The 25,011-nt window shown below is 42.3% G+C and overlaps 2 protein-coding genes across 2 annotated transcripts; one reads left to right on the forward strand and one right to left on the reverse strand.

Annotated features, from left to right (window-relative positions):
* Nucleotides 1-563: 563 nt before the first annotated feature.
* ccl20a.4 (chemokine (C-C motif) ligand 20a, duplicate 4) lies at nt 564-2,546 on the reverse strand. Its single transcript, XM_053438487.1, has 5 exons — nt 2,395-2,546; nt 1,253-1,347; nt 1,027-1,138; nt 845-925; nt 564-733 (listed from the first exon to the last, which is right to left on the reverse strand). The coding sequence occupies exons 2-5, from the start codon at nt 1,314-1,316 to the stop codon at nt 724-726; spliced, it is 267 nt and encodes an 88-aa protein (XP_053294462.1). The 5' UTR covers nt 1,317-1,347; nt 2,395-2,546; the 3' UTR covers nt 564-723.
* A 2,019-nt stretch (nt 2,547-4,565) lies between these two features.
* Nucleotides 4,566-5,632, forward strand: ccl20a.3 (chemokine (C-C motif) ligand 20a, duplicate 3). The gene is made up of 4 exons (XM_053438301.1): nt 4,566-4,725; nt 4,869-4,977; nt 5,093-5,167; nt 5,275-5,632. Exons 1-4 carry the CDS (start codon nt 4,650-4,652, stop codon nt 5,309-5,311), a joined length of 297 nt encoding a protein of 98 aa, XP_053294276.1. The 5' UTR covers nt 4,566-4,649; the 3' UTR covers nt 5,312-5,632.
* The last annotated feature ends 19,379 nt before the right edge of the window (nt 5,633-25,011 follow it).

The following is a 25,011-nucleotide window of genomic DNA, read 5'->3' on the forward strand; positions in this document are numbered from 1 at the left end:
TTTAACACAAATAATCATTTAAACCAAATCGTGTCTAAATTGTCATCCCGCTGAGCGTGAAAACACTTCCGCCCACACTTCCGGCTCTTCATAGATGCAGTGAATCCTTCCTGTGTGGCTGGTCGCTGCCGCCACCTAGTGTTCAAAGCTAATTACTGTGTGTGCAGTCGCTTCGTCAAGTGTTTTATGTACTTCTACCTCAAACTAAATCCTACAAACAATCCTACAATTAATACTGCTTTAAACACATAAAGACTGGCAACATGATTGAGTTTTAATACAACTACAATAGTAGTAGTAGTATTATTATAACCTTCATCTATTAAGAGACTATTTTATCAAGATACCTAATAAACTAGCAACTGTGTGTTATTTTGCCCAAGTACTGTCCATAAGTATCCTACTTTGTTGAAGTACTGTCTACTTTATATCTTCTTGTCTTCTTGTCCTTGCTCCTGAGACTAAAAACTACTTTTACTTCACTTCAAAAAAACAAACAAAATCATTTATACATTTTAATATCAGATCCAGGTAGTAAAATAGATGAACACATTGTCTGCAAGTTATTTAATTTTTTTTCTCAATTTATTGATTTTACAGTGATACATTTAAAGAAATACAAAAATATGTTATTTATTGAAATTAAAATAATACATTCAATTAATCGTGTCTTCTGTGTCTTTAGGTTGACTCCTTCAGCTATCGTCCAATTCTGTGTTTATTTTAAAAACATCTGTCAAAAAACAAAAGGAAAAGAAAAAGGTTAGGTTATAGATTCACAGGTGTTATTAAATCTTGACAATATATTGTATAGTGTCGTATCACATATGTTGAGCTGACGTACTCTGGCACTGACTCCATGGCCCGCTGCACCCACCCGGAGTCAGGGTTTGCACAAACTAATCTCTTTTTCACCGTCTTGAAACTGTGTGAAGACGAGTGAAGAAGTTCAGACATCACAGAACTGACAGTTAACATGTACCTGATTGTAATGTGTGTTATTTCATACATGTTTTTTATTCTTACATTACTGCCTTGAGGTTGCAGAAATGTGTGACCTCCTGGATTGTGTAGCATCGCAAAAATCGGACAGGGATCGGTTTTTCATGGTACTGCGTGCAGCAAGCATTCAGGCGACCTTTAAAGAAGGAGATCAAAATCAATTAAGTGAAGAAAGAGGCTGAATAACATATTAAATCATTTAAATAATCTTGACAAAAGATAAACATATTCTACTTGAAGTCCTACTTACTGCTTTCACTGAGTGTCATCATCATCAGCAGCAACACAGAGACGCACACAGTGAGCGTTCCCATCCTCACTCAGCTTCTCTTCAGCAGTTTATTCCTATGGGGGATGAACTGATAAGGTTTAGCTCAGGCAGTCAAGGTTAAATACTGCCTGAAATCGGAAGGTCCCACCACAATCAAAGAACACCCGTGGAAATACCAGTGCAATGCACTCTAATGATATGTGGGTCAAGTGGTAAGAATGACAAGCAACGTGCTTTTACCCACAATGGTAACACAACCCCCCCGACTTCTGTGGGTCAGCACACGTGAATGAAGAGATGCATTATACACACGTGTGTTGCTTATTTGAGAAAAAAAAAAAGAAGAAGATGGCTGATGCGTACAAATACAAACAGCACATGCTTATCATAAACACACAAACACTGTTACTTAATGACGTAATGCTATTTCTATATTTCAGGGAAATTTTTTGTCCCTTTGTACTTTTACTGTTGTTCATTTTCACATTTAAATGTTACACACAATATATGAGTTTAAATCACCCAGACTACATTAAATCATAATATGATATGATATAATAAATGTATGTATATATTACAAAATATTAAACACAGGAAGAGGTTTTGCTGCATAATTTTTTTTTTTATTTTGAAGTATATCATGCTGATATATATATAATTTAACTTGTACTAGTTTGTATGCCATATTCACTTTTATAAGTAAATACGAAACAGTAAAAGTGGTCATAACTTCTCAATATGTCCTTTGCATTTATTTATGTCGAGGTCAATATTTATTTTTCAGGAAACTTTAGAAGAAGAAAAATACAGTTTATGATAGACCTTATTACTTCATGCACAAAATATAAGGCAATGTAGAAAATACATTTTATCTCTGAGAATGTTTACCAGCTTTCTTCATACATTTGTTCTTACATATTGCTCCTTAACTAATTCAAGGCTAGACTGATTTAGCTGTAGGATGAAGGAGGTAGTTCAGTGAGAGGAACTCTGACACCTGTCTTAAAACTGCCCTTTACACTTCAATATTCAAGTTAAGACACATAATGCTGCTGAAAAATGACAAAACAAGCAATAAACCCGCACAGTGTTGTGGATATGTAAAAAAAGAGTTTCTGTACCATATCCATGGCTGGTGTCAGAGCAGGTTGGTGCTTCATTCCTGACACCAGGAGTTGACTCCTGGGTGTTAACTCATCTCCACCCAGGCTCTGCCGGCACCTGCCAATATAGTAACAATGGTTATGATGCACTCAGGTTAATTCATGAGTGATTCACAATGGGTGAAATGTGAGACACATTGGTTTAGTTGATCTCTGACGTACATGGTCCGTATTTTAAACAAATGATGGGGTAAAACAGGGAAGTGACGGTGTTGTTGAACTTAGAGTCTGCAAAACATCTTCACTGCCAAACTTTAAGCTCATTGTTGGTGAGAGTAATTATTGTGTCTTCATAGTTTAATGCCCTACAGTTGGTTAAATTATGCATTCATGTATACTTAAACTGTTTTAGAGGAAACAAACATCTCTCATCTGTGGCATATAGTGCGTCACAGCAGTGATGCAACGCAAGGTTATTCAAAAAGCTCGCTCCACAGGATGAAGGCCTACTACTATTATATGTTACTCTGTCATGGTGAATGATACATTTGATCTCTATTTATAAACGTCATAGTGCTTTTTAATTTAATATAAATACAGGACAGAGTCACTACCTATTATATTATCTTCTTAAATTATCTTTTATGTTATCATTTCATTGAATTACAACATACAACTTCTTTTTAGTTTTTTTTTAAAACATTATTGGGGATTCAGGATTTTCTCGGATTTTGATTAATGCTCTTTTCTTTGGATTTGAAAAGTGCTATCACAGCGACGTAACACCGCTTTAAGTACATCATGTCCATCTCCTCATTTGCTCTAAGTCATTCTGGGATGTTTGCGGCCCCCTGCCTGTGCACACATCTCACTGATGACGCCGCTCAGAAACCCACCAGTACCCAGTTTGACTTTTCAGTATCCACTAGGGAAAGTTACACTCTCATAATTACAATATATGAAAACCCTTTTTTTTCTCACGCTTTGACGTTAACAAATTGCTACTAGTGAGGTTTTCTGACTTTTAAGTTCTCTGGCTCTGCTCTTCTCACTGGGAACATCATGCACTCTCTGGTATATTAACATATACATTTTAACTGAGGGATAGATTTATGTTTTTAATTAAATGTGGAAAATTAACTAGATTTTAGTGTAATTTTCATTAGAAATCAAAATCTGAACTAGGACAAGAGCTGAGAAATCAAAAGGCACCGATATTAGATAAAATGAAATTTGTAAAACTGAAAGAAATGCGTTCCTGTTGTCGGATCTGTTTCTTTGTCAGCTATGAACAGTTATTCAATAAATAAAGAAAAGTTCAATAGGGTCGCATGATATCTAAAGTGGAAAACAGTCTTGGCCTGATTGTGGTAGAAAGTTCATGACAAACAATTTCCCTGCATCTTGACCTATTTCAGTGGTCCCCCTGCACTTTTTTCCTTTAGATGCATGGGTCTTGAGTCTACGGTGAGAGTTCCGCTGACCTAGAAAAGAATCTCTGTACCCCCAATGAATCCACCCACGTGTAGCAGCCCACATCAAACCTGCACGGCAGCATGAGTTCTGCAGCTAAACCTCCTCAGTGAAGTCACCATACTGTATCTTCTGTCTTTAATAGTATGATGCATCGTCAGAGTGACTGACACTCCTCTGTAACTTCCCAGGTAGCACTGGTTCTTCAGGATTGTTTCCATGCTGTAGTAATGAGAAAAGCTGATGTGTGTCAACTAACACCCATTATTAGTTTCTTAGTGAACTGCTTTCTAATTTCATTCATTTATATTCCTCAAATGTGGTCACGGTGCTGAATGATGCACTGAGTTCCTGTTCCTCTATTTTGTTTTATTCCCATGCCTGATGTTATTGTGCTGATTCAGTGATTTCATAACAATACGTTTCATTTATATTGACAGTGAAAGGGAAGCACTGACTGTCCATTATTTTTCTTTAAAACTTTTGTGTACTTGGGTTTTTCTTAAATTTCAATGATCTGTCTTTTAAATTGAAATCTTCCCACACACTTAATCAACACTTCATCTTATTTGGCTCCACCCAACCCACATCTTCTCCTTTTACTCTCACTGGGGGAAAAAGTGGGGACTTTCCGGTGTGGTGTAATAGCTCTGCTAATAGGGCAAGTTGGTCTTTTGTTTTTTTTGACTGGAAATTTCCTGTTTCTCCGAGGACATAAAAGCTCGCTGCAGTGAGCACCTCAGCACAAACTCTCTGACTCCACCTGTGGACGAGCAAGACAAATATCTCTGAGAGAAGACATGGTGTCAATCAAAGCTGCGGTGATGGTGATCACACTCCTCACGTTTTGCCTGCTGGCGACAGAGACATCTGCAGGTCGGTTTCATCTCCATCTATATCTTTATTTATCCTTTTTTATTTTCCTGATTATTTCACAAATTGTACAGAGTGCCATTATATCTCTTTACCTTTTCTCTTCCAGTTTCTAACCAGTTTATCGTCTCTCTCTTGTTTCACAGTGAATTACGCATGCTGTCGGAGATACATGAAATTCAAACTCCCATTCCATGTAATCCGAGGATACTCTGTCCAGACTCGTAAAGATATGTGTCCAATCGATGCCATCATGTAAGTATCCAGGAGATGACATAATGAGGAATTAACATTTCATGAGACAAAACCCGAGTGTTCATCATAAGTCTGTAAATATTAATTAAATTTTCCTTCTTTTTTGATCCCACAGTTTCCACACGAAAAGAGGTCAAGCATGCGCCGATCCTACTCTGGGCTGGGTGATGGACTATATTGACCGAGTCAGGTGAGATTTCTCACAGAAACTTGTAGTATAACTGACAAATAATGCAAAACTGCTGTGGGGGAAATGTAATGGTGACGTAATAATAACTCATTTGATCATCTTTGCAGGACTAAAGCACAAATGGTTCACAACAAGAACCAATAGGTGTAGAAACAGATCTTGAAGATAAACATCCTGCTCACCGAGGGGAGACGGTGTGAACGCAGCTGAACCAGTGGACTCTTCCAATCTCAGCTCGGCCTGGTATCCAGAAATCCATGATGTTTCATAGTCCAATAATTCAACTCAACTCCCATTTAACTAAATTGCTCATCATTTTAAGGATTGTCATGCAAAGCAGGCATCAGCTCAATTGTTAGCATTGTATATATGTATATAGATATTTGTATATGTGAACGTTTTTTATTTATATTTATATATATATTTGTCAGAGAAAAGCAATAAAGTTTTATGAAAAAAAAAGAATACTTTGTCCAAAGTCTCTTCATGAAAACCCTCCAGTGTGTTAAATGTTAATCAGTCATTTAGCTGCACTCCATCTCCTCCTGTTTATCATTGATGAGAAATTCCAGCTCGGGAAGTTTTGCGTCCTGTGGTCAAAGTCGAGTAAATAATGTTGAAGTCCTGTGACGTCAGCATGAGGAAGTCATGAGAGCAGGTTCCTTCAAATCTCACGGCAGAACAGGTATTTGACACAGTTGACACACGGGCTCCTTTGAATGCTGTGTCAGCTGTTAGTGAGCGTAAGACTGTGAACTAACCTGTTGGTCATTATGATATATTGCAGGGACTATAACAATTGTAAACAGAGGTGTAATCCTTTAATTATGGAGCTATCATGTCTCAAAGAAAGAACATTAACTCCTGGGTTTGGAGATGAATCTATGTGCATCACACATCTTTGAATTTCATATGTTTGATAAACATCTCTCATCTGCGACATATGAAGCGTGACAGCAGTGATGCAACGCAAGATTATTGAAAAAGCTCGCTCAACAGGATGAATTATTATATATTGCTATTTCATGGTGAATGATACATTTTATCTGTTTTTAAAAACCTCATAGTGCCTTTTTTAAATCATTTAGTATCCATTTTTTTATTTGTTATAAATAAAAGACAAATTCACTACCTATCATTATCTTTTTAAATGATCTTGTATGTTATCATTTTATTTAATTATAACATAAAAGATCATTTTAAAAGATTGATAATATTATTGGGCATTCAGGAGCTTTCAGATTATAATGAATGCTCTTTTCGTTTTTAAAAAGTCGAGTAAATAATGTTGAAAGTCCTGTGAGCCAAGCACGAGGAAGTCATGGTAGCGGTTGCGTCATAGCTCACGGCAGAACAGGTATTTCCATGTTGACACGCGGGCTCTTATGAATGATTTGTCAGCTGATAGTTAGTGTAAAACTGTCCCTAATCTGTTGCAGGGACTATCACAGTTGTACACTAGATGTAGATGTGTAATCCTTTAATTATAGACCTATCAATTCCTGAAAAAGAACAAAAAAGACATTCAAAGTTTTAAGACACTTGACCTTTTGAGCCAAGATTTCCAACCTACATATATCAAACTCTTCTATAGTTATATTGTGTCTATTCACAATGTTTTACCATGACATCAAAATGTTGCGTTTTACTTCTAATTATTTAAACAAGTTGTCTCTTATTCCAACTTTAACATGTTCGATTATTGAAAAGCCTGGAAATGAATCTAAAATAAAGACAAGTGAGAATGAACAAGGCTCCGTCACATTGAATTAAATTCCAAATCAATTTTATTTCTATAGTGCCAAATCACAGCATCTCTTGGCACTTGAACACTAGAACAGAAAGAAACCTCGGGCAGAACCAGAATCAGTGTGAGGGAAGTCTCCTTCGGACCAGAAGCTCCTAATTCATAGGACAGCTTCCATGGCGTTCTGCTTAGTCTATAAGCCCCGAAGACTATTTCACAATAGTTTTCTCTAAAAGTCTTTCGTGATTGGAATGGGGGAGAGAGAAGAGGGGAGGATGGCCCAGGAATGCTTGTGTAACCTTCATATTTAAGCTGTCAGACCGGTTGTCATATTAAGAATGATAATAGTGATCCTATATTTCAACTACATACATTTTAAAGATGAGTCACCTCTCGGCAGCAGCCGTATGAAGACAGAAGCTTCCTCTCTGCACACGAGACAGGAAGCAGCCTCCTCGTGTGGAATCTGTCACGTTCACTGTAACATTAGAAATTAAAGAACAGACAGGTGTGTGTCTCTGCAGCCCTGCCATAAGGAAATGATTACTCAAACACACAAGGGGGAAAAACTGCAACATTACTGGAATTGTTTGCAGCCCTCATCTGGCCCAAGAGTCGGTGATTAGAAAAAACGGTATAAGGTTAAACTTCACTTAAATAAAATAATGCAATGACAGAATATTTACCTATTTACTAATAGAATACCTTTAAGCTTTTCATAATCATATATTAATTCTGTCTTTCAAACATATTCATATTTCTCATTAACATTAATTTGTATAAATATGTATTTTTATGGAATCAAATAAGAAAAACATAAACTTAAATCATGTCTCAATTTGTTTTAATATCACAAAAGTGATAATTAAAATTTAAGTTAAGTCTTTAGTAGAAACGTATGTCGTGTGGAGAAGGAATAAATGAAATCCTAAAATAAAAAACAAAACAAATTAAAGTCAGTTAAAACAAATATTTACTGTTGCTCACTTTTTGCTTTCGTCACGTTTCTTCTCAGTTGCAGAATGAACGATCCTATCTGTTATACATGATTCAAAAAATAGTTGAACACTAGATGGGGGTAGATTCCCTTCGTATGTGGGGTTAGGGGTGTGAAACCACGTTTCAGCAAAACTTATTTTTATGATTTGAATTAGTTAAAAGTGTTTCCTCCTACAGTCTGCTAAAGTTACGTGTAGCAGCACCGTCAAAGCTGAACCCAGTGAGCGGTTTCTCCTGTCGCATGAGTCCGTCCCAAATGACAGTCCTGAGCCACGCTCGCAGCCACTATTACATCACCTCCACTGTTCTGCACCAGTGCACAGAGTGCTTTTCTATGAATAATACAGAGAGACAGGGGAGAGAGGGACACGGACATGGAGCATGGCTACTAAATGACAGAAGGACTGCATACTGTTGAATAAAGAGCGATTGGAGACTGTGGAAACTGGAGTGAAAGCCTGACTAAATATTAGTTTTATGTAAGTCGCACAGTAAATAATCACATCAGACACTAATGCATGGGTTCGGATTCAACTTTATTGGAATTATTCATGAGATGTCCGCACTTCGTGAGAACATACGACCACATTCCTACGTATATAACAAGCGTGTGGGCCGTGTGTTTACACAACATGAGTTACGGACACAGGACACGGTGTCAGAGAGTGGTTAGAGGAGGGTACAGTGAGGAATGGCAGCAGCGGAGTGGCCCGGTCCCAGACTGTCTGAAGGAAGACAAGGTTATATACTGCCTTTTCCCAGGAGGGAGCAGGCTTTCATATAGGAGGAAAATAACACACACTCTGAGACCAGCAGACAGGTCCTCAATCAGAGCATACATGCTCACACACGCACACACACACACAGACACAGACAGAGGCACACAGCAAACCAGACAGTCTCTCATGAAACTCAAACACATAATGAGACATCCTTAGTCACAAAGGTGAAAACAATCTTCTTTCTGCGTTTGCAAAATTGATTATTTCCTGGCACTTGCAGCAGCACCAGGGAGATAATAGATGAAATTCACTTGAATAAAAAAAGAGTGACTGGTGCTATAATCTTTCTACTTTTTTCTAAAAACTTCCCTTGTCCCTTCTCTTTGTCTGCGGCTGTTTCTCTCCGGCACAGACACACACTTAGCACGGAGTTAACTGAGCTGGGTATATAATTAGACAAACAAAAAAGAGAGGGATGAAACATCTAAAGGAGAAGAGACTCCAAATGATTACACATTCACTCTGCTTCCTTCCCCCTTGCTGCACACATACCCAACAATTAGAGGAGAGGAGAAGGAGGAGGACAAGGAGGACATGCAAGCAGCCAGAAGTCTATTTGCGTCTCTCTTCCCCTCCCTCTCTCTCTTTTCCACTCATACCCTGAAGACTCCCAGCGCTGGGGGGGGGAGGAAGAGAGGGGAAATATAGAAGTAAATAACAAGAAGTACATAAATAAAGAAATCGGAGGGCTTCACATCCGGTTCGGCTGATTGGCTGGGACACGAGTCGGGGAGATCTGGGCCACAGTTGCACTCATTGTTCAGTGAGCTTTCTACACGGTCCAACCCAGCGACAGCAATGAATGTTGATTGTGACCTTTGGTCTTTCGGTACAGTGGGAACACAGTGGCACTTCATTGGATGTGTGTGTGTGTGTGTCTTTGGATTTGCATGCGCCCACTTGCCCCCTTCTGCTCATTTTCTTCCTTGACGTCATCGGTGCGAGCCTCGGGGCACAATCAACGGTCGATGGTTTTCATGTGATCCATACTAAACTCACCGACAGCGTTGAATGTTCTCCGAGACAGGCAGGACGGCGGGGAGGTGACCGTGAGTCGAGCTGACAGAGGGGACGGGGAGGGGACGGGGGGACACGACAGATAGTGAGACGTGCGGGGGTGGGGGGTTGGGGGTCGTGGGGCCAGAGCCGGGGACGTCACTCACACCACGGAGGTCGGGACGCACAGCACAGGGACATAATGACACTGGACAGTGGCAGAATGAGTCCACTGTCCACAGGGCAAAGGCAGCTCTGGTTATGTTGCACGCAGAGCACATCAGGAAGTGGAATAAGATGGACCTTAAACAGAGAGGACCTGCTTCACTACGTTACCACCACCTCGGCCCTCACATCACAGGAGGGTGAAGTCTCCAGTTCAAACCTGGACGTGACAGCATCTGTAACAGAGGAGAGAACTATTAGCGGTGGAGTTTTATCTCAGGGTCAGTTCATCTATAAACACATTTTCTCCGTTTCATTTTAATGAATTTAACCATGGAGCAACAGAAAGGAGGTAAACAGAACTGCCAGTGGCTTTCATAGCTATTCATTCAGGAGAATAAAAACGGAGGATTCCTCGTTGTAAGTCTGAAGCCTTTTTGAAATATGACCCCGCTATTGATTATTTAAATGTAATCCCCTCCACCAAGGAAGTTAAATGTTCCTCTGAGTTTGTTTGTAAGTTACCAGTATTACACAAATTCTACTTAAATGAAATTTGTCAAGGGGCGGGACATGACTCAAGGAGGGACCTGTAACATTTTTTTAATTTTTCTCCCTTTGTTCAACAGTTTTAGAACATTTACGCTTAGTGTGTGAAATTTGGTGCAGATCAAAATAAAAATCTAGAACTAGTGAATTTGAATGTGGTTCCACAAGGGGACTGTCGCAGGGGCCTTGGCGAGACCTGAGCTCTACTTGGTTTTTCCATGCAATTAGGAGTAGAGAAAAAAAACGTATATCTAACTCTGAGCAAATTAGACAAAAACTCCAAAGTATGTAAATATGTTTGTTGTACTCAAAGTCTGAAACCCTCTCTCTGTGCTTTGCTCTGAACAGGCTGCAACGGTCCTTATGGATATCTAGTCCAGAGAACAATGCGGTGATGTCCTACTGTGCAGCCAAGCTTTTTATACCCCAGCCACCGCCGGGCCACAGGCTGAGAGCTCCCATTGTCAGGGGCAGACCATCGCTGGGGAACAACTACCGATAGTGTCAGTGCACTGCCGCACAGAGCGGGCCGCTGACGTCAGGATGCTAAACGCTGATCTATGGTCATTCATCGGCTTAGGGTGCTGATGTCATCGAGCGAGCCAGACCAGAATCCATTACTCTGCTCGGACTGGCAGGCCGACCTCAGAAGAGCAAGATAATAGACTGGCTACAATGGATGAGTAATGCGTCACATTATTGCAGCTATAATTCAGAAAGTCGTAAAATAAGACAATTTGGTTTTTGTCCCGTGAGCGGGCCGGGGATTTTGAATAATTGCCCCGCCGCTCTCACGCGGCAGGCTCCCTTTTTATGGATATGCAAAACTGTTCAAATTAATTTGTATGATCGTAGAGGAAGAAATATGTTGGACGGTAGGTAGAGAAATGATGCCTGATATTGTAGTAAAATATTTATAGTCACTCAGTAAATAATATAAAACCCTATGAAGTCTTTTTTCTGAGCTTTTCTCTTTTTTCTGCAGCATGTGAACGAGAAGTCTCTTTTTTCTCAGGATGGAGCGGAGCAGCTTCAGATAAGAGACTAAATTCATAAGCCATATTACATCTTCCCCACTCCACACTCACACACACACACACACACACCTCACAATGAGACCTAAAATGAAAAATAGGCAGAGGGTCGAGGGAGAGGCGAAAAGGGGGCTTTGCCATGGCAACCCCAGTGACAGCCAGCCATTTCTTCTTAATCCCCCCCAGTTCAATGTCGCGCCCTCTGAGGGACCCCCGCTCTACAGCTGAATATTATTTTGTGTTGATGGACTGTGCGTGTATATGTGTGTCTATCACTATATATATATTTGTTTTCCCTTATGTGTGTGTGTGTGTGTGGCTGTGTGTGAGGGATGGCAGGATCACGGGGGGAGGGACTGTGATTTGAGGGGGGAAATCAAAAACTCTAATCCAGTTTAAATGGGGGGCCGTGTTGCAGGCCACAGAGTTTCAAAATTACACCGGGGTACAAACCAGAGATCAAATCACACACACACACACACACACGCACACACACACACACACACACACACACGCACACGCACATGCACATGCACACGCACACATTTAAACACTATATTGATGGAGGGAGATAATCTTTTGAAATGGCAGATAATTACACCATATGGCAAACAGCCGGGCCTTTCCTCCCCTCGCCCGTCACCCCCCCCTGCACTTTATTATTTATTTTTTTCTCTCTTCTGCTGTGAAACTCTTCATGGTCTCTTGTTCCTGCAGGCCACTCTACATTACCGACAAAAGCGGTTTTGGAGGAGTGGGTGGGGAGAGGCGTCAGCTGCTAGACAAAATAGAAAAAGGCCTCTATTTGTTCCTGACAATAAACGTCCCCGTCTTTGGAGCTCCTCCACAGCTGCAGCCAGATAGGCTTCTAACTGCAGACTAATAGAGAGCGATGTCTCCTTCCTCTACTGTAAGCAGATTTACGTTAATAGTCGTGGGCTCTCTGTGACGCTGCTCCGCCGAGGAAGAGGACAAAAGAACGTGACGCATTGCCACGAATAGTCAGTAATAGAGAAAGGAAGGATTTAATGTGCTGTAATGATGGTGCGCTGTTACCTGATGGAAACAAGCTTCATGGAGTTCAGGAGGCATGATACAAACACCTACAGAGAGGAAGACAAACACAAAACAGTTGGAGGCAAAACACTCAAAACTGGAGATGGATTTAACAGAAACAATAGGAAAAAGCACCACCCCACGCAATTCACTTGATTTCTCATTCAAAGTTTCCCAATCACCAGACGATTAATGTCCAGTGCATCCTCCGGAAATCCCCGAAACGCGTTCTCCCCTGAGGTTTGAACGATGGGAGTGGGCGGAGGAAGTGCCAGCGGCGTGTCTCCGGGGTGGTCTGATGTGGCCGTGGGTGAGGCTTTAATGTAGCTGCATGTCCACTCCAGTGTATACTGTACATTCACTGGTAATGAGTAACAGACCTGCAGTCTGCCTGCTGGGGCCCCACATGCCATCCCATGCCTACACACGCATATGCTCCACTTTAATGGCAGCCTTCAGACTTTTTTTGAAGTGTGCTTTACTGCACTTACACACACACACACACACACACACAAAAAAACCCACCAAAATATTCACAAGAGGGAACAAATATGACTTTGACGATCTGTAGCGCTCCCCTCGTTTGTCTAATATTTGAGGGTTGATCATATACAGTGGGCTTTTAAATTAATTCAAAATACGGACAATAATTATAGTTTGGCTGCTTGTGGTGGGTCTATTTTTCGAGCATACGTAGATGTATGGTTTCTAAACATCTGGCTGTGATACTGTATGGGCCATAGGCTCCAGACATAAAAATAGACTCTGGCTTAATTTGTACTTCTTCGCCGCGTTTGGTGAATTTAATGCACGTCCTCTCTTAATGTACCTCTTTTCTCTCTCTCTGGAGCGAGATCCCCATCCTCCTAAACACACTCTATGCCCTGTTCATTTAAGCTTCTGAAGCCTGTGACTTAGAATGAAAGAGCACAAGTGCTTTGTGCCAGTTTGGTCTGAGAGCAAAGGGCACAAAGGGACACAAGGTGCAGAGTCTGTTCAACAAGTGTGAAGACATAAACTGAAAACAAATGCACCAAGCTAGTGCTTTGGGACTGATTGGCTGGGTGGGGTTGTCAGGTGACCCCTGACCTTTTTAACCCAGAGGAATGTTGTTGTACTGGTGCGAGTATTGTTCCAGCCTCCCTGAGGAGCCCCAGCAGAGCATCAGATGAATGCGAACACTGAAAGTTCCTGAGGGGCTTCTCCTTTGCCCTCCCACCTTAAAGAAAACGTCCTCTTTCACCTCCCTAACCCCTTTCTCCTCTGCTCCTTATCCTCAGAGTTCAGCAAACAAAAGGTATCCACAGGTCTGAGAGTGGGGCTGTTGTTGTCGGCCTGAAGTGCATTCAGCATCTTAGCGTGAGTGCCGGGCCGACGCTCCTCGCTGACCTAAGATGGAGTAAGAGACAACTAGGAAAACCACACACTAGAAAAAAAAACTTCTTCACCCCATCACTCTAGAGGGAGTCACCAGCAGTAGAGGGAGACTGACAGACGAGAGGCCCAGACAGACAATTACTGGCCAGGTATGTCCTTTATATCCACCTAGGGCGGGTTAGAGGAAATGGAGGGATTTATGATGTCATAAAAACGTGCCAGAAGAGAAATGCCTGAAAACAGGTTGTCTCTGGAGCCATGAAAAGACTCCTGCAGCTTCCGCTCCCTCCCCCTGACTACCACCCGAGTTGGTGAGGCTATGGTCTGAGCGCTACTGCTCTAGAACAAAGTTGAATATATGTATATTTATAATTATACGTGCAAGCATTGTAATAAATAGTGTGCTAAATTATTTGGAATTACCAGCATGTGAATGGATTGATTATCTGGCACTAAGAATCTACATTGTCATGGTCTGGTAGTTAATACTAACAGAAAATATTTTTACTTTTATTATTAAACGATTTGTTTAACCTGTAAAATGCTAAATAAGCTCATAAAATGTAATGCAAATTGTATTTAGCAGTCAGACACTATGGCAAAAAAAAAAAACACATCTAAACTTTTAACAATACAAGGGACACAATACATTCTTCTGAAATGCTGTTTCCCATTAATATTGTGTACTAAATTAATATAATATGTATTTGCTTTGACATACATTATTTAATGTTCAACTATTTTTTTGTTTTTATCAGTTTACACATAGTAGTATTTTAATTTTATCACAGACGTGAAAAAACATAAATTCTAAAGATATATATTTAATGACATTGAATGCTACTGGACTGATCCAGCATCATCTACGTCATTAAAATCCTATTTTCCCCCCCTCCAACCTTCTCTTTACAGTTGAAACCACGACAAAAACAACCTTAACACAGGAAACATCTCTGGCACGAGAGGCCCCCATCTGCCAGCTGCAACTGAGCAGGTGGAAGGAAGAGGAAGCCTGAAGATGTTCAGTGTAGACGTAAAGAACGGCCTTTCCTCTTTGCACACCCGACACACACACTGCTCCTCCTACTACAAGAAAACCGGACTCTCACAGTCTCGGCACAAAAAAAAAGTGGTTATTTGCTCTACAACCTCACTAAGGAGGATTCCCCTTGTAAAAAGGAGTGGCTGCACATCCCCGTTCCCTTTCATCCCTCTCCTTCAAGCACGCTGCCTTTGTCTCACCAGGGGGATGCAGCAACCATCATCCCGGCTACGCTACACTGGTCAAATACCTGGGAACTACCACTGGCCTGGTGGGAAGTCAAAAGCAAGAGGAGGAGGAGGAGGAGGAGGAGGAGGGGGGCTGAGGTGTTCCTGTTACATAAAACCTGTTATTAATTCTCAAAAAGTAAAAGATGAGGGAGCAGTGGAGGAATATGAACACCTGGTGCCAGATTACACAACATGTTATATATGATTACACAAACTTACATCATGATCAGCTGCTTTTCTTTTAGTCAATGCTCCTGGTATTTCTCTTATTAAAGGGTTAGTGACTGTATGTGTCCATTTAAAAACCCTGAAGTTAAGGGAGGTTGGTCGTTTTTTTTTTTTCTCCTTCTGTTTCCTCCTCCTCTCAGCTCTGAACTTTCCCTGCCAGCTCAGCAGAATGAAGGCAGCTCCTGTATACGAGGCATTGTATAGGGGGTGAGGCGAGTTTAAGTCCGCCCCGAACCCGACCGCAGCTGGCTGGATGTAAAGCTTATACGTTCCAGTCCGCGCAGACTGCCTCGGCAACCAGACCTCACTGTCACACTTCATAAAGACGAGCTCAAACTGCTGGGTTGTGTTTAAAGCCGGGGGGGGGGGAGATAAGGCAAAATAAGGACAAATAAGGTGGAAAAATATGAAGGCATCCATTCAAGCAACTGCGAATAATAAGAGTGAAAAGGCACCTCGACAAAAGCTCTTGAGCTGAAACTCAGATGGAATGTCTCCAGTACACTGAGAAAGAAAATATACTTTTGGGACAAATTGCAGCAGGCAACGTAAGAAACGCCATTGTGGGATTGTTAAGACCATAATCCTCTCTTCTTATGTCTAGTTTTTGCTTAGCTGTCGAGACAGAAGCGAGGACCCACAAGTTTATTTTCAAACAGTCCACAAAGAATGCCTGTCATTTCCTGGCATTCCCCACTTCCATATGAAAGCCCCCTTTCCTTTAGGAACAATGGGAAAGATTCCAAAATTTCCATGGGGACTTTCTTGCCGTTTATTGTATCTCGGCGATACAATGGCGAGCATGTTGCGACAGAATTGATACAGGCTGTTTTTCTCAGCTGTGACAAGATCAGGACAAATGAAATGTTTTTTTTGTTTTTTTTTTGTCTTACAGCTACCAATGCGTCACGATAGAAGCGACCGCACCATCTCATGAGCCGAGAGGGATGTCTGATGGCCAGGTCTGGGTTCGACAAGTCAAATCTGTTCTCTCTCACATCAGGGATCTGTGGAGGTTTCTAAATGTAAGAGTCAAAGGAGCCTTTGATCCGTCAGAAAAGGGTCCGACTTCATTATGGCTGACATCAGAATATTTCAGAGAGCAGCTGTTTGGAGTCTCACAGGTTTTAACAAGTTTCCCTCACCTCTTAGTCACTGTTCTCTAATCCCCACCTTTATCTGTAACACGGATAACACATACACACACACACACACACACAGTCACACTTAAGAGTTTCTTAAGTAACCAAAAATAGCACGTTTGGCCCTGAAGTGAAAGAGTTTAAATGCCATGTGCTCCTGAACAGTCCAGTGGGCTCATGAAAGCCGCCTGGCTTGACCCAAGCGGACCTGAGCCCTTGGCTAGACAAGAGGTCAGAGGTCATCCACTCATCTAGATATGTATGTCGCGATGCCTGAGGCGGGGGGCAGGGGTCTCCATTACCTAACCTTTCCATTTAACCCAAAACCGCAGCGGTGCACACAGAGTAGCACAAGCACACACATATGGACACAGGTTGTTGCTGAACTCAATCTGTAACTTAATTTACCTGAAACACACGAACATGAACCAAGTATCTGCTGATCAGCTGCTGTAAGATTTAACATTAATGTGCGAAAAAGAAACTAATATTATACCCAACTTTTCTCTTATAAATTTAGTTCTTGATCCACTGAGGATCTACGCTTTTTTTATGTTTTACAGATGGCTAAAAAAGAAGTAATAAAATTACTTTGCACAGTGTATTTGAATGACTGAAGAGAATCAAGGGGAAGTGAATGCAGAAGCTCTTTCTTCCTCCGGATCTGTGTGTTCAGTGCTTTAATGGTTGCAGGGACAGGACTGCTGGGAGTCATGTGGCGGCGAGCTGGGACTCCCCGATGCTAGAAGTGTTGCATTCTCACTGCCTAACAAAAAGAAAAACTACAGAAACATTACTTTTTCATTGGAATTGAGAGATGCTGTGAGACTGTGGAGGAACAACTGCGATCCCGCGGTTGAGAGCCTCTCCGCTGGTATAGCAGGTTGCTTCTCGGCATAATTGCAGGGTGCAAACCGATGAAACCCATCCACATGTGATAATGAGCTATGCAGGAATGATGATCATAGCTTCAGCAGGAGATGAGATAAGCCAGCATCCAACCACCCCTCTGCCCACATTACCGTGATGGCAGGAAGACAGTGGCTTTTGCTCCACTCACTCAATCCCCGCCCTGATAACTCTCTGGGAGCTACTCGAAACTGAATTAAACAGATATGCACTTGAACATTCGCCGCTCTTTGCTGCTGTGAAGAGGGCGAGCGCTGCCTCTGCTCCTCGTGAGGGACAGAGCCAAAGTGAATTATGTGCAACTCGGCCCTGAGAGGGACGGAAGAGAGGCTATCACAGCTGATCACATCAGCACCCATCAGTATCATTCAGCCACCATGCACACAGCTATACATCGAGATAACTCTTGAAAGATTTTTACATAAAAAGAGATTGAACTAAATTCACCTTTTTTCATTAAAGCTCAGTGTGTTCAATCCATAGCCATTAAATGTAGTGCTGCACTAAGCGTCTAGACCTACGATATCCAGATGGCAGAAGACTTTATGGAGAGTGCCTCATTAACCTCAAGGCATATTAGTGCTTGGCACTGCAAGCTGAGGGACTAGGCACGGAGTTTCCGAAGTCTCTTAAAAAAAAAAAAAAAAATCCTGTCTTGGCTGCATTAAAACGACCTGCAGGGTCAGGAGTGAGGTGCCACGTTTGCCACCAGAGAGGTGAGTGTGTGAAGCTCATGATAAAGTGCGTTCATCCGGTCAGTGTGTATCAGCTCAAAAGTGCCCACCCTGAAAATGGCAGTCTGGCTGAGATTTTTTTTTTATGCCATGTGCTACAGGCCCGAATTCTGGGAGTAACTCAGATGCGCAAAGACTGTTTCCCATGAATATGTGCGCGAATCCATGTGCGTGCAGTTTGCGTGCAGTTTGCGCAATGGTGCAATTTCTCTCTGAGTTTTAAAAAACACACGTTAAAACATCACATGGACACGGAGGGACACAGCACTTGGACATGGCATATTTCAGCCGCACCAGTCTGATCCGGTGTCTGCTCTGTATTGGTCCAGTGGCCACGTTTACGCACCCGTCCACAGTGAGGGATCATCACACCGGGAGTCACGGCTCGCTGAGAGACGGGTGGTGGCTCTGAAATGATCGCAGACTGTTTTCTGCTCTTCAGGTGTGTCACTCGGACTCCTTTTTTCTTTTGAGGAGGAGGAGGATGAGGAGGAGGGAGCAGGCAGGAGGGGGCTGCCGCTGTAATGTCGATACAATGACAGATGGTCCTCACAAAGCCGGGGCGCATTGTTCTGCTGAAAAATAATAGCCACCATTTATCAGGGCGCACCGACTCCCAGGCCCAACAGGAGCAGGAGACTGATGAGTTACATGAATCAAAGTTATATTGGTGAGTGGACCCCGGCCACGATCCCGGCGGGGCTGCCACCGGCTGCTTTACGCACACGTCGGTAAAACTTTCCAAAGCAAAGCTAACAGCCCCCCACCTCCCCGCCAGTACACGGTGTACCATCGATGCGTCCGGCACATGCGGTTTAAAAGTTGAAGTGTGCGTAAGAAAGGATTCGTCTCGCACATACGCGCGCGAGAGACACGCTTCGCCTCGAGTCGAGTCGGGCGGATGTCCTTACGAAACTATCGCTTTTATCATCCGCTGGCATGTTGGACAAATTCACACGAGCTGAATTTAGAGACGTGTCAGCCGCCCGATCAGTGCCGAGCGCCAGCCCCGACCGCATCACACATTATCACAGAGTGTCACGTTCATCCCCTCCACAGTTTCAGCAGAATAACCATGCTCTCTTAAAATAGATGGATATATCAAAGAGGCATGGTTTTTGCCTTTGATCAAATTAAAGCGGCAGTTTGCACATATTCTTCAGGATCGAACAGAAAAATACTGCCTCTCTACTTTAGTTCGTAGTTTTTTTCTTGTTGCATTTGACATGATGCATACTCACAAATTGTTCCCTGAGAAACTGCACGATTCTCGTCGGCTCCGCCACAGACGCTGTTCTCATTCTCATCACCTCCATCCGACAGCAACTCCACACCGACTGTGACCGAATGCCCACCCGATCCACAGATTACATCGGTTCGAGACGGCAGGAGGGAGGGCATCCGGTTTACAGGGATCACCGGGAGGACCGGGATTGGCTCAGAAGACATAGCTTGATGAGACGCGCCTCTGCCATTGGACGTCCCTTCCAGCGGGGGTATGTGGGGGAGGCGGCCTGTCGTTGCATTATTCAGGAGAACCCGGGTGGGGAGTTGGAGGAGGATAGGGCAAAGCGGCACATGCAGACAATGCCCTGTGTCTGAGAAATCCACATCTCATTGGTGGATTCATCCACTACACAGTTGTGGCTTCCAATAATATCTTCATATGGACCAACAGTCAAAATGGAGCACTTATGTTGAATCTGTCTGTGGCTGTGATTATAATGACCCCAGAGTACTTATAGGCTCTGGGATCACTGTAATATCCCAATAACGACTGTTTCCTGCACTAAAAAATGATGTAAAGTAGAGGAGAGCCCTGACATTTACACCAGTATAATCATTATTTCTATGTATGCCATTTTATAAAAGAATAATTTGGCAAAATAAACTAGGATGGACTCACCAGATGGAAGAGGTCAACTATAAATAATCAAACATTATTATTGCAGCATCACTGCTCAGGAAAGTCTGTGCGTGTGTGCGAGTGTGTAGTCGTCCGAGCATGTGTGTGTGTGTGTGTGTGTGTGTGGGATCCCGAGAGTGTGTGTGTTTCTGCTGTATGTAGGCTACGAGAGGGCTGTAACTGCAGAATCTTCCACACAGGAGCAGAGGAGGAAATGGTGCATGGATAATTCTCTCTTCAGATCCTCCGGTACTAGCTCAGAGAGTACTCAGCTGAATCAATACTGCTCAAAGCTTTCTCATGTTCCCCTTCTCACATCAGTGCTACTGTTGAGAGGCAGCAGGGTCCGTGGCGGTCCATTTTTATAGCCATCTTCCAGGGATGAAGCTCTGCATTAAAAACTCCACCACTCCCTCTGTATGTGGGTCATTATGACGCCAAATCACCCTTGACCTACGGGCCTCCTGCGCAGACACACACACACATACATACAATGATTCCCAGCCACGATACAGACTGCGAGTTGTTAACCTGCATACATGAGCCGATGTGTGAGCAGACGGAGCAATCCTAATAACCACAGCGGGGTCTCTTCTCTGACCAGTAGCCATGGTGATTGAACACATTTCTGCACACAGCAGAAAGGCGGTCCGTCTGCGCTGCACCACACAGGCCTTAAGCAGGCCCAGACCCTGCGGACTGGGAGGAAGGAAGCACCAAGTGGAGGATCACACCCATTTCATTATGACTCTACAATTTTACGACTGTCAAGAGGCCATCGACCACAAATTAGCTCTTTTTTGGGAAGCCTCTCCGCTCTTGTCTCAGCCAGGCCGATAAAATAGCACACTCGAATCCCAACAAAGCGGCACATCATCTGATTATTGTGTGAGTTTGATGGCTCATTTGCATAACTGGTGGGAATGATGCGCTCAGAAGTATAGCACCTAGATTTATTCAGTGTTCAGTCCAATTCCAAACATCCAATTGAGAGCACCAGCCTTGGCTTGATTTCCTTTAAGCTTCTAATCTCTCTTTCCTCTTAATTTAGCTGCAGTTTCAATCACAGCCCTTTCACAAATCTACCCGTGTGGGTGTGTGTGACTGCTATCATGTGAAAACCCCTATAATTCCACATTCAATGCAATTCATGGTTTCTTTTTAATTGGAGGGTCATATGGTCCTCCCTATGGGTTTAACAAAATGGAGCTATACTTCCTGATAAAGTCCTTTTCATAAAGAGGCGTTAAGATGTATCTTTCCGATGGTTAATAAAACTGTCATAAGACTTAAGTTACCAGGCTGTGAAATATCCCTGTGGTAGATTTCCCCCATTAGTATTATCATTCATATTTATCAGTCCCCCCCCCCCCCCCCCCCCCCCCCCCAGAGAATAGAGGTCCACTGTAGAAGCCTGTGCAATCCTAACGCATTTCTTATGTTTGTTTTCTCATTATCTGAATTTTGTGATATTGTATGTGTGTGCAAATCAAAACGATACACAACTTATGTTATAATACACTACCCGGAAAATGGACAAAAATATTAAAAAAGATTCCTGGAAATGTTCTTTGTTAGTATTTGTTTAATACGTATAACTCCTGGTTTATAACAACATTAAAAGTAAATTCCATCTTATTTACAGCTGACTATCATATAACTGCATCACTATGAAGCAGTCTACTTACTTTACACTGGATTCACTGAAACAGTGTTTGTAAAATGCTCACAGTACGGTAGCAGTGATGCTATATGACACAATTCTTCTTTTCCAGTTTTGAATTTGCTCTCACTTGTAATGGATGATTTTATATATCGTTTGAGTACCTGAATGATGTGAATGTTTTTATTTTCTCCGCGGGTAAACAGAATCGACACAAAGCAAAGCAAAACTCTACAAACTGGAACCCAAAAACCATTCCGATCAATGGCTTGTAAACGATCTGTGAAGCATTAGTAAATGATTTATCAACAAACTCCAAAAAGTAGTACATGGTACATGGACAGTTAACTGAATCTTCTAAAAATCAATCTGATAAATCCAGAACTGTGTTTATAGTTCTCAATATTGATGAAAATATCAAATGATGTGAAGGCCCATGTGCTATATATTCCTGCCACCATACGTGTGTGTGATCCAGAAACAAGCCAACCCTGGACTTGACAACAACGGAAAGTGTCTGATGTGCAACTGTCGATTTCCATGACAACGTATTAAGTTGAGGCTTAAAATCCGGGCTGTGCCATACTGTGCCTAGTGAGAGTGACATCTCCAACTGCTTCAGTAATGAGCTGCCTAACATGCTGCCATCCTCTACAGATGGAGTACATAAAGTATGGGCCACTCAACACTTTTGAGAATCGTTCAGTCAGAAACGTTTTTTTTTTTTTAAAGAACAGGGAGACACTTCCCTCGTTTGCAGGCTTCATGCTAAGCTAAGCTAATGTCTGTGGTGCCGTTACTTCCTATTTACTGTGCGGATGTGAGAATGATATCAATCTACTCATCTCGCACTCATCAATGTAAGCAAATAAACATGTTTCCCAAGATGTCAAACTAGTCCCTCTAAGTTGTAGTCTCTGAAACTAACATGCATGTGTCTAGCATACAGGGTTAAGTGGTTTGGGTGATTGGAAATTCAGATTTGAACTGCTTCCAAAAGTGAACAGGCGATATTGACAACTGCAATCACCTCCAATTGTTTCTTTCAAACGTTGCAACGCAAGTGGCTATGATAATCATTGCTCACACACAGGTTTTGTTTACTTGATGGGTCAGAAAATCCTTATATAGCTGTCGTGGTTAACTGTTCTCATATAGCTAATTGCGAACCACAGTGGGAGCGCCTTATCTCACAACAATCAACAGTATGGCACGGTCCCGTCAACTCAGGACCACCTCCATAAAAACCCAGCGTACAATCCTGACAGTATCGATGCCTCCTGTCGGGTTTCATTCTTGCTCGATGCCAGCAGCGAATTCTCCGTCTCAATTAATCAATGAGTTTCTAATGGAATGCTTCCCTTCAGGATGAGGCCCATCGCAGAGGGGGTTGCAGTCAGTGCTGTCGGTGAAGCCGCCCTGATTGCCTGAATGCACTCCCAGCTTTGGAGTCACTGCAGATGTCTGCTAATTGTGGTGATTATGGGGAACGGAGGGGGGTAGGGATATGTAATGAATTTCCTATTGCTTTCATGCCTCACATCCTTTGGTTATGTGCATCTGCTATACAAGCGAAGCATCCGCAGGGTTTGGAGACGGACAAAGTGACATGGGGGGATTGGGCATGTGCCTTTGGATGGGCATCCATTCTAACACCAAGTGCAGCCAGATTGGGTCCATTTATTCTTTTAGTTTTGTTGGAGCTTTTAATTCCTTTCCTCCTCTCTCTTGTCCCCTTCACTTCTCTCCTCTGCTGCTCCGTAGTCTTTACATATGTATGACTGGGTGGAGGATTTCTAAAAATCCTTTTGCAACCTTTCTCACAGACCAAAATTACCCCCGACTTATAATTAGTAATTAAATTTCATCTATCAAACTACAATCAGAGATTTGTTTTATGGGGCATTACTATATTAACAACTCTATTTCCTCATACAACTAGCAGGCTAGCTGTTTCTCCCATTTTATGTTAAAGTACATTTTAGCCGACCGTCTGCTGCACGGCTATAACAGGGTAAGGGTTTAACAGGAAAATATAAAATTGGTATTATTTTCTGATTTAACTAACACAGAAAATGTATTTATCTTATAGCCTTAATCGTTTCAAGGATAACTGCTGATGGATTAGGAAATAGCAATTTCATCCATTTATCTAAAAGGTATCTGTGAAATACTGTTTATGTGCTATAACTTAAAAAGCTTGAATCTGTTTCAAAATCCTCAATATGTAAGAAACTGTGTAATTTAAAGGAGAACTAGAACTTGTGGGTTTGCTAATTTAAAAGCCGTATGTAAATTACTTGTGCAGATTAACAACCTATTAAATTGAGAGGATTATATATGCAATCTGGATTTTCTGCACATTCCACTTTTTATGATTATCATGCCACTCTGGACATGCTATTCTGGACATTGAACTGGAACAAATCGTATTCATACTGTTAGCATATTAATGAAGCTAAATATCAGACATTCTCGCCCCTCTGTTGCAAATGCAAACATGCACGATTTATTGCCGATGTACTTTTTGCAAGGCAAGAGTTAGCTAATTCCTTTGGGGCGAGTGCCCTTCCTGTCACACTGATCAAAGACTTTCTCTTGATATGAGCATAAACTGCTCCATGCCCCATCACCGTCAATGTCTATGCATGCGTGTGAGTTTGCGTGTGTTTATGCAAGTGTATGTCTGTGGGCGTGCGTGTATGTGTGGGGTGAAGTGGTGGTGTTGTGTGTGTGTGTATCCATCCCCCCCATCACCAGAGGCTGTATTATGCATTGTTGTTGGCATGGCCTACATGCTCACCCAAGCATAGTCCAGTGTGGTACAGTACACACGTCTTCCCATCCCCACTGCCCTCCCCTGTTGTGTCCGCAGGCCCGCTTCATTTACCTTCGCTCCTGAATTAATGCTAGTTAAGTGTCACATTAACTCAGATCTGTTTGCTCGCTTTGTCAACAACACAAACTAGCCCCAGTGTGTGAGATCCAGGGTTATCTGTGCTTATATAAACAGCACACGCATATGGGCAGAGTTTGTCTGAACGTATATAGGCTACCTAAAGCTGCAACCATCCATATATTATCTCTATCTTCTCTGAACAAAGTGCAGTGTTGCGCAGTATTTTAGGTCTGTATAATATGCTGTTTCATCAGCATTGCTGCAGAGGATACAAGAAAATGCTAAACTTTTCTGCAAAGTGCCATGGTGGCTGCAGCGCAGGTGTTTCATTCAGTGCTTCAATAGAGGCGAAACCATGGGAGTGGACTGCCAACTGAATGAGTGCA

Source organism: Pleuronectes platessa, chromosome 13 (genome assembly GCF_947347685.1).
Source record: "Pleuronectes platessa chromosome 13, fPlePla1.1, whole genome shotgun sequence".
Taxonomy (NCBI): domain Eukaryota; kingdom Metazoa; phylum Chordata; class Actinopteri; order Pleuronectiformes; family Pleuronectidae; genus Pleuronectes; species Pleuronectes platessa.